The 10,358-nt window shown below is 47.3% G+C and overlaps 1 protein-coding gene across 1 annotated transcript; it reads left to right on the top strand.

Annotated features, from left to right (window-relative positions):
• The first annotated feature begins 547 nt into the window (after positions 1-547).
• Positions 548-1,999, top strand: LOC135429320 (transmembrane protein 47-like). The gene has a single exon (XM_064683587.1). It carries the CDS (start codon positions 591-593, stop codon positions 1,200-1,202), a length of 612 nt encoding a protein of 203 aa, XP_064539657.1. The 5' UTR covers positions 548-590; the 3' UTR covers positions 1,203-1,999.
• Positions 2,000-10,358: the final 8,359 nt, after the last annotated feature.

Here is a 10,358-nt window from a genome sequence, read left to right as displayed (position 1 = left end):
GTCTGCGAGTCTGTGGGTCTGTGTGACCGTCTGCCTTTCTTCCTATCTGTCAGTCTGTCTGCCGGTCGGTCTGTCTGCCTTTCCGTCTGTCTATCTGTCTGCCTGTCTGTTTGTATATCAGCCTGTCTCTCTCTGCCGGTGTGTCTTTCTGCGGGGTCGTCAATGACGACCTAAAAAATACTAAACGGGCTGTACAAACATCTTAGTGATTGTCAACCCCTCTGCAAATAATTATTTTTATTATATTGTCTATGTTTAATATAAAAAAATACACGTAAAAAAAGTGATGAAAATGTAAAATGCAATAGCTGAGCGCTTCCCACAAAGCAAAACGCATGTTGAAAAGGCTGCCGCCATCATTTTGAATTGAAAACGCATTTGAACAATTTGCCGCAGTCGCTGTGCGCTAAGAATTAAGCAATAAACGCCAATTGAATCATTTTGTTATTTATTCCAAGCCAGAGTTTATTGTTACTCCCTTATATACACATTTAGCAAACTAACCAAAAAACATAATCAAATAAAAATCGCATTTGAAACGCGTTTTGCCTAATTAGTTTATAAGTATACTACGTCCAGAAGCGGACAAAATGGCGCCGACAACGACAATTGAAACTATTACAATCACAAGGCCCCTCAAGGTGATTGCATTTATATGCGGAGTCATAGTGGTGGTATTGATGGTTATGGCATTGGCCTCCACGGATTGGCTAATGACTGCTGGCTGGCGGCAGGGTCTATTTGTGCATTGTATTGAGGATGATTCAATGCCGCCGCTGCTATTCAATATACAGGATCCACCAGGCTGCTATTGGACCCGCGATATTGGCTACATCAAGGTAACCCCTGCGCTTTGTATTATCACATTGATAACGGACGTCATAGCCACAGTGCTGACTGGACTGGGCCTTAAGTCGCAGAATCATAATCTTAAATATAAATGTTATAGAATTGCAGTGCTAGTAATGCTCGTTTCATTACTGGCCGTGCTGTCCGCTCTGATTGTCTATCCAGTGTGCTTTGCAGGCGAACTCACAAAGGCTAATCGACGCGATTGGGAGTTTGGCTGGGCCTATGGCGTTGGCTGGGGCGGAGCAATTTTCTTATTTGGCGCCGTGGTTCTGTTGCTATGCGACAAAGAATCTGAGGAGATCTACTATAAGGAGAGAAAAATTGTACATGAAAACCAAATGCGCGCATAGGCAAGGCCGCACGACCTGCCTGACGTCGTTTTTTATACATAAGCATCTAGCAACCAATACACACACACTCACACACAGAGACACTCACAGACGTATAAAAATTTCAATTTGACTCAAGACTCAAAAACAAAGAACTCGATCAAAATTGTAATTTTCGTCAAAAACTTTAGTTAGACTTCTGATTACGTCCATCATCAACCAATTTAAGCCAAAAATGAAACCAGAACGACTTGACTAACTTCTCCCCACAGTACTGGGTGTTAGTTAAATAAGACTTTTTTTTTTATTTTAATTTTTTTTTCTTCATAAGTTTCCCCATACTGAAAGGTAATTTTCCAAAACACACATACACATACGCCGCATCTGACATATAATGAAATATATACACCAAATCGTGTCCAATCTATCTACCTACCTATATAACAACATAATGATATATGTATAATTGCAATTTATGTCAGCGAGTTTTACAAAATTGTAATATTTAGTCTGCTCTTTGGCATAAATGTGACGAAAGCACAACAAAATTGTACTCAATGTACTCATATAAAACATATATTTAAAAAAAAATTATTCAGCTACATACCAGTCGTATACCTAGAAAATTATCATAGAAATTCATAGTCGTTTACACATGCAATCCTTCCAAATATGTATGTATGTAACCTTACTATAATCGATCCATACTCCCAAAACGAAACAAATATTTCGACAATACTACATCGAAACAAAATGTATGTGAACTTTAATTATTTTCGTTCACTAATTTTCCTCAAGTAAACAGTTTGCAAATGCATTGCCAGGCTTATTTTTTTTTTTTAAGTTTTGATATATATAAAATGAGTTTGTTTCACTTGTATTGTGTTGTGTGTCAGTGCTCCCTAAATACCCAATACACTCGAATATACATATTTTTGTATTTTAGCCACTCACCTTTTGTATAATACTTAAACCGTCCCGTCTACCACTCAGTTCACTTTAAATATTTTTTTAAGTTAATATCGTATATGCAATATTTTTAACAGACTTAATTTGGCAGCTTGTTTTTTTAGAGCACAATTGTAACCGCAGCATAATTTATTTTTACATTTTTATTTATAATTGTACATTTGAATTGTGTTTTATGCTATACTTACATATCAAATCCAATTAAATATAATAAGGTATTCCTGCCAATCTGTCTGCCTGCCAGTCTGTGTATCTCTCTCACCCTCTGTGTTTCTGTATGTCTGCGAGTCTTTCTGTCTGTCTTTCCACCGGTCGGTCTGCCTGTCTGTCTGTCTCTCTCTCTCTCTCTCTCTGCACGTGCGTCTGACTGTCTGCGAGTCTATTGGTCTGCCTTTCTGTCTGTCTATCTGAGTGCCTGTCTGTCTGTCTGCCTGCCTCTCTGTCTGCATGTTTGGCTGTCTGTATATCAGCCTGTCTGTCTCTGCCGGTGTGTCAGCCTGCCTGTCTGTGTATCTCTCTCTCTCTCTTTCTATGTTTCTGTATGTCTGCGAGTCTGTGGCTCTGCGTGTCTGTCTGCCTGTTTTCCTATCCGTCTGTCTGTCCGCCGGTCGGTCTAACTGTCTGTCTATCTCTCTTTCTCGCTATTGCGAGTCTATTGGTGTGCCATTCTGTCTGTCTATCTGTGTGCCTGTCTGTCTGTCTGCCCGTCTGCCTGTCTCTCTGTCTGCATGTTTGGCTGTCTGTATATCAGCCTGTCAGTCTCTGCCGGTGTGTCTGCTTGCGAGGCTGTAACTGTTCCTGCCTATCTGTCTGCCTGCCTGTCTGTGTGTCTCTCTCTCTCTCTTCCTGTGTGCCTGTACGTCTGCGAGTCTGTGGCTCTGTGTGACCGTCTGCCTATCTTCCTATCTGTCAGTCTGTCTGCCGGTCGGTCTGTCTGCTTTTCTGTCTGTCTATCTGTCTGCCTGTCTGTCTGTCTGTATGTCAGCCTGTCTCTCTCTTCCGGTGTGTCTGTCTGCGAAGCTTTAGGTATTCCTGTTAATTTGTCTGCCTGCCAGTGTGTGTATCTCTCTCTCTCTCTTTCTGTGTTTCTGTATGTCTGCGAGTCCGTGGGTCTGCGTGTCTGTCTGCCTGTTTTCCTATCTGTCTGTCTGTCCGCCTGTCGGTCTACCTGTCTGTGTATCTCTCTCTCTCTGCCCGTGCATCTTACTGTCTGCGAGTCTATTGGTCTGCCCTTCAGTCTGTCTATCTGTGTGCCTGTCTGTCTGTCTGCCCGTCTGCCTGTCTCTCTGTCTGCATGTTTGTCTGTCTGTATATCAGCCTGTCTGTCTCTGCCGGTGCGTCTGTCTGCGATGCTGTAGGTATTCCTGTCTATCTGTCTGCCTGCCAGTCTGTGTATTTCTCTCTCTCTCTCATCCTGTGTTTCTGTATGTCTGCGAGTCCCTGGGTCTGCGTGTCTGACTGCCTTTTTTCCTTTCTGTCTGTCTGTCCACCGGTCGGTCTGCCTGTCTGTCAGTCTCTCTATCTCTGCTCAAGCGTCTGACTATCTGCGGGTCTATTGGTCTGCCTTGCTGCCTGTCTATCTGAGTGCCTGTCTGTCTGTCTGTCTGCCCGTCTGCCTGCCTCTTTGTCTGCATGTTTGTCTGTCTGAATATCAGCCTGTCTGTCTCTGCCGGTGCATCTGTCTGCGATGCTGTAGGTATTCCTGTCTATCTGTCTGCCTGCCAGTCTGTGTATCTCTCTCTCTCTCTTCCTGTGTTTCTGTATGTCTGCGAGTCTGTGGGTCTGCGTGTCTGTCTGCCTGTTTTCCTTTCTGTCTGTCTGTCCGTCGGTCTCTCTCTCTCTCTCTCTGCCCGTGCATCTTACTGTCTGCGAGTCTATTGGGTGCCTTTCTGTCTGTCTATCTGTGTGCCTGTCCGTCTGTCTGCCCGTCTGCCTATCTCTCTATCTGCATGTCTGTCTGTCTGTATATCGGCCTGTCTGTCTCTGCCGGTGCGTCTGTCTATCTGTCTGTCTGCGAGTCTGTGGGTCTGTGTGACCGTCTGCATTGCTTCCTATCTGTCAGTCTGTCTGCCCGTCTGTCTGTCTACCTTTCTGTCTGTCTATCTGTGTACCTGTCGACATATCTATCTGTCTGTCTCTGCCTGTCTGTCTTTGCCGGTGCGTCTGTCTATCTTTCTGCCTGACTGTCTGTGTATCTCTCACTCTTCCAGTGTATCTGTATGTATGCGAGTCTGTGGGTCTGTGTGACCGTCTGCCCATCTTTCTATCTGATAGTCTGTCCGCCGTTCTGTCTTGCTGTCCGTCTATCTACCTGCTTGCTGTCCGTCTATCTACCTGCCTGTCTGTCTTTCTGTCCGTCTCTCTGTCTACATATCTGTCTGTCTGTAAGTCTACCTGTCTGTCTCTGCCGGTGTGTCTGCCTGCGAGGCTTTAGGTATTCCTGCCTGTCTGCATGTCTGTCTGTGTATCTCTCTCACTCTTCCTGTGTGTCTCTATGTCTGCGAGTCTATGGGTCTGCGTGTCTGTCTGCCTGTTTTCTCATCTGTACGCCGGTCGGTCTGCCTGTCTGTCTGTCTCTCTCTCTGCCCGTGCGTCTGACTGTCTGTGAGTCTATTGGTCTGCCTTTCTGTCTATCTATCTGTGTGCGTGTCTGTCTGTCTGCCCGTCTGCCTCTCTCTCTGTCTGCATGTCTATCTGTCTGTATATCAGCCTGTCTGGCTCTGCCGTTGCGTCTGCCTATCTTCCTATCTGTCTGCCTGACTGTCTGTGTATCTCTCTGTCTTCCTGTGTGCCTGTATGTCTGTGGGTATGTGGGTCTGTGTGATCGTCTGCATATCTTTCAATCTGTCAGTCTGTCTGCCGGTCTGTCGTCTGCCTTTCTGTCTGTCTATCTGTTTACCTGTTTGTCTGTCTGCCGAAATATCTACCTGTTTCTAACTCTACCTGTCTGTCTCTGCCTGTCTGTCTTTGCCGGTGCGTCTGTCTATCTTTCTGCCTGACTTTCTGTGTATGTATCTCTCTCTTCCTATGTGTATGTATGTCTGCGAGTCTGTGGGACTGTGTGACCGTCTGCCTATCTTCCTATCTGTCAGTCTGTCTGCCGGTCTTTCTGTCTATCTGTGTATCTGTCTGTCTGCCTGCCCGTCTTCCTGTCTATATATATGTCTTTCTGTAAGTCTGCCTGTCTGTATCTGCCGGTGTGTCTGTCTGCGAGGCTTTAGGTATTCTTGCCTGTCTACATGTCTGTCTGTGTATCTCTCTCTCTTCCGGTTTGTTGGTTTGGCTGTGAGTCTGTGGGTCTTCGTGTCTGTCTGCCTGTTTTCCTATCTGTCTGCCTATCTGCCTCTCTCTCTCTCTCTCTCTCTCTCTGCGAGTCTATTGGTCTGCCCTTCTGTTTAACTATCTGTGTACCTGTCTGTCTGTCTGCCCGTCTGCCTGTCTCTCTGTCTACAGATCTGTCTGTCTGTAAGTCGTCCTGTCTTTCTCCGCCGGTGTGCTTGCCAGCGAGGATATAGGTATTACTGCCTATCTGCCTGTCTGTGTATCTCTCTGTCTCTGCCTGTGTGTCTGTATGTCTACGAGTCTGTGAGTCTGCGTGTCTGTCTGCCTAATTTTCTACCTGTCTGTCTATCTGTCTCTCTCTCTCTCTCTCTCTCAGTCCGTGCGTCTGACTGTCTGCGAGTCTGTTGGTCTGCCTTTCTGTCTGTCTATCTGTGTGACTGTTTGTCTGCCCGTCTGCATGTCTCTCTGTCTGCATATCTGTTTGTCTGGTCGTCTGAATGGCTGTCTGCATGCCTGTCTGTCTGTGTCTTTTTGAGTCTGACTAGCTGTATGCCTTTCAGTCTGTCTGTCTGTGTGCCCGTCTGCCTGTCTCTTTGTCTGCATGTCTATCCTTCTGTATATCTGTCTGCCTGTCTCTACCGGTGTGTCTGTCTGCGAAGCTGTAGGTATTCCTGTCTTTCTGTCTGCCTACTTGTCTGTTTTTCTGCCTGTCTTCCATGCTGTCTGTCTGTCTGGCTGTCTTCCTGTTTGTCTGTCGGTATGGCGGTCTGTCTGTGTGCTGTCTGTCATTCTCTCTCTGCTTGTGTGTCTTACGGTCTGCTAGTCTGTAGGTCTGCCTGTCTTTCTATCTGCCTGTCTGTCTCTCTGCCAGTATGTCTGTCTGTCTGCGACTTTGTATTTTTGTCTGTCTTTCTGTGTAGCTGCCTCTCTGCTGTCTGGCTGTCTCTCTCTCACTCTCTGACTGTGTTTCTGTCTGTCTGCGAGTCTGTGGGTCTGCATGTCTTCATTTCTGTCCGTCTGTCTGCTGGTCTCTTAACCTGTCTGTCTGTCTGCCTCTCTGTCTGCGTGCCTGTATTTCTCTCTCTGCCTGTGTCTTTCTATCTGTGTGTGTCTGTTGTCGAGTCTGTGAGTCAGCCTACCTGTCTGTTTGTCTCTATCTCTCTCACTCTGTCTTTATGTCTGCCTGTCCGAATCGCTGTCTGTAGCCTGTCTGTCTGTCTCTTTTTCAGTCTGACTTTCTGTATGTGCCTGTGTGTCTGCTTGCCTGTCTTCCTGTCTGGTTGTATGTATGTCTGCCTGTCTGTCTTCTGTCTGCATGTCTGTCTTTCTGTACATCTGCCCGTATGTCTCTTTCGGTGTGTCGGTTTGCGAAGCTCTAGGGATTCCATTCTACCTGTCTGCCTGACTGTCTGTATATCACTCTCTCTTCCTGTGTGTCTGTATGTCTGCGAGTCTGTGGGTCTGCGTGACCGTCAGCCTATCTTCCTATCTGTCTGTCTGTCTGCCTGTTTGTCTGCTTTTCTGTCTCACTCTCTGCCCGTCTGCCTGTCTCTCTGTCTGCATGTCTGTCTTTCAGTATATCTGCCTGTCTGTCTCTGCCGGTGTGTCTGTCTGCTAGTCTGTAGGTATTCCTGTCTATCTGTCTGCCTGACTCTCTGTGTATCTCTATCTCTTCATGTGCGTGTCAGCGTGTCTGTCTGCCTATCTTTCTATCTGTTTGTCTGTCTGCCTGTCTGTCTCTCTCTCTGCCCGTCTGTATGTCCGTATTCATAATTTTGCGTCAGTCTGCGGGTCTGTTAGTCTGTCATCCTGTCCGTCTGTCTGTCCGCCTGTCTGTCTATCTCTACGCATGCCTAAATCTGTCTGCGAGTCTATAGGTCTCTCTCTCTCTCTCACTCCTGACTCTCTGTCTCTCTCTCTCTCTCTCACACTCTTTGCCTATGTCTGTCTGTCTGAATGTCTGTCTGTCTGTCTCTTTTTCAGTCTGACTATCTGTATGCCTGTCTGTCTGTATGTCTGCCTGTCTGCCTGCCTATCTTTCTCTCTCTCTCTCTCTGCCTGTGTGACTGTCGGTCGACGATTCTATAGGTCTACATATCAGTCTGTCTGTATGTCTGCCGGTCTGTCTCTGCCAGTGTGTCTGTCTTCGAAGCTGTATGTATCCCTGCATATCTGTCTGCCTGCCTGTCTGTGTATCTCTCTCTCAATTTTCTTGTGTGTCTGTATGTTTCCGAATCTGTGGGTCTGCGCGTCTGTCTGCCTGTTTTCCTATCTGTCTGTTTGTCTGAGGGTCGGTCTGCCTGTCTGCCTATTTTTTCTCTGTCCGTGCGTCTGACTGTCTGCGAGTCTATTGGTCTGCCTTTATGTCTGTCTATCTGTGTGCCTGTCTGCCCGTCAGCCTGTCTCTCTATCTGCATGTCTCTTTGTCTGCATATCTGCCTGTCTGTTTCTGCCGGTGTGTCTGTCTGCGAAGCTGTGCCTGTCTATCTGTCTGCCCGTCTGTTTGTCTCTCTGTCTGCATTTCTCTCTGTCTGTTAGTCTGCCTGTCTGTCTCTGCCAGTGTGTCTGTCTGCGAGGCAGTTGGTATTACTACATATCTGTCTACCTGCCTGTCTGTGTATCTCCCTCTCTTCCTGTGTGTCTGTATGACTGCGAGTCTGTGGGTCTGTGTATCCTTCTGCCTATCTTCCTATCTGTCTGTCTGGCTGTCAGTCTGTCTGTCTGCCTTTCTGTCTGCCTATCTGTGTGCGTGTCAGTTTTTTTGTCTGGCCTTCTGCCTGTCTCTCTGTCTACATAACTGTATGTCTGTAAGTCTGAATGAATGTCTGTATGCCCGAAGGTCTGTCTCTTCTTCAGTCTGACTATCTGTCTGCCTATCTTTCTCTCTGCTTGTGTGACTGTCCTTCTGGGATTCTAAAGGTCTGCATATCTGTCTGTCTGTAAGTTGCCTGTCTGTCTCTGCCGGTGTGTCTGTCTTCGAGGCTGTAGGTATTCCTGCCTATCTGCCTACTTGCCAAACTATGTATCTCTCTCTCCCTACCTGTGTGCCTGTGTGTCTGCGAGTTTTCCTGTCTATCTGTCTGCCTGTCTGTCTCTGCCAGTGTGTCTGTTTGTGTTCATAATTTTCCGTCAGTCTGCAGTTCTGTGCCGGTCTGTCTGTTAGTCTGCCTGTCTGTCTCCGCCAGTGTGTCTGCCTGCGAGGCTGTTGGTATTCCTACATATCTGTGCGCCTGCCTGTCTGTGTATTTCCCTCTCTTTCTGTGTGTCTGTATGTCTGCGAGTCTGTGTGCCTGTGTGTCCGTCTGCCCATCTTCCTATCTGTCTATCTGGCTGCCGGTATGTCTGACTGCCATTCTGTCTGTCTATCTGTGTGCGTGTCTGACTGTTTGTCTGGCCGTCTGCCTGTCTCTCTGGCTGTATATCTGTCCGTCTGTAAGCCTGAATTTCTATCTTTTTCCTTAATGTCTGTCTTTTTTTTCAATCTGACTATCTATATGCCCAGGTATCTGTATGTCTGCCTATCTGTCTCTGCCGGTTTGTCTGTCTGCGAGGCTGTAGGTATCCCCGTCTGTCTCTCTGTTTGTCTGTCTGCGAATATGTTGTTCTTCTTATTCTGTCAGCGATCTGTAGGTCTCTCTTTCTCTCTCTCTCTCTCTCTCTCTGTCTGTCTTCCTATCTGTCTGTCGGCCTGTCTGCCTGTTTGTCTGCCGGCCTGTCTGCCTGTCTGTCTCTCTCTCTGCCCGCCTGTCTGTTTGTGTACATAATTTTCCGTCAGTCTGCAGGTGTGTCAGGCTGTCTTCCTGTCTGGCTATCTCTACGCATGTCTGCCTCTCTGTCTGTCTGTCTTTTTGACTGCCTATCATCTTGACAGCCTCTAGCTGTCTGTCTGTCTGCGAATATATCTTCTTATCTGCATGCGAGTCTGTACGTCTCTCTCTCTTTCTCTCTCTGCCTTTCTCTCTGTCTGTCTTCCTATCTGTCCGTCTGTCTGCCGGTTGGTCTGCCTATCTCTCTGCCCCTCTGCCTCTTTCTCTGCCCGTGAGTCTGACTGTCTGCGAGTCTTATGGTCTGCCCCTTTGTCCAGTATTTGTGTGCCTGTCTGTCAGTCTGCCTGTCTCTCTGTCTGGATGTAAGTCTGTCTGTAGATCAGCCTGCCTGTCTCTGCAGGTGTGTCTGTCTGAGAGGCTGTAGGTATTCCTGTTTATCTGTCTGCCTGACTGTCTGTGTATCTATCTCTCTCTACCTGTGTGTGTTTGCCCACGAGTCTGTGGGTCTGCGTATCTGTCTGCCTGTTTTCCTATCTGTCTGTCTGTCTGCCGGTCGGTCTGCCTGTCTGTCTGTCTGTCCCTCTCGTTCTGCCCATGCGTCTGACTGTCTGCGAGTCCATTGTTCTGCCCCTCTGTCTGTCTATCTGTGTGCCTGTCTGTCAGTCTGCCTGTCTCTCTGTCTGCATGTCTGTCTGCCTGTATATTAGCCTGGCTGTCTCTGCCTATGTGTCTGTCTGCGAAGCTGTAGGTATTCCCGGTATCTTTCTTCCTGACTGTCTGTGTATCTTTCTGTCTCTCTGTCTGCATGTCCGTTGGTCTGTAGATCAGCCTGTCTGTCTCTGCCGGTGTGTCTGTCAGAGAGGCTGTAGGTATTCCTGCCAATCTGACTGCAAGTCCTCCTGTCTGCCTCTGCCGGTGTGTCTGCAAGCGAGGTTGTAGGTATTGCAGCCTATCTTTCTGCATGCCTCTCTGTGTGTCTCTCTCTTTCTTCCTGTGCGTCTGTATGTCTGTGAGTCTGTGGGTCTGCGTGCCTGTCTTAATGTTTTCCTATCTGTCTGTCTGTCTGCCGGTCTGTCTCTGGCGGTGTGTTTGTCTGCGAGGCTGTAGGTATTCCCGGGTATCTATCTGCCTGACTGTCTGTGTATTTCTCTATCTTCCT

The sequence above is a fragment of the Drosophila montana genome, unplaced genomic scaffold (assembly GCF_035044405.1).
Source record: "Drosophila montana isolate Dmon_TW-CO22-7 unplaced genomic scaffold, ASM3504440v1 contig_2649_1, whole genome shotgun sequence".
Taxonomy (NCBI): Eukaryota; Metazoa; Arthropoda; class Insecta; order Diptera; family Drosophilidae; genus Drosophila; species Drosophila montana.
The sequence above is the reverse complement of the archived record's forward strand: the minus strand, read 5'-3'. Positions and strand labels throughout refer to the sequence as shown.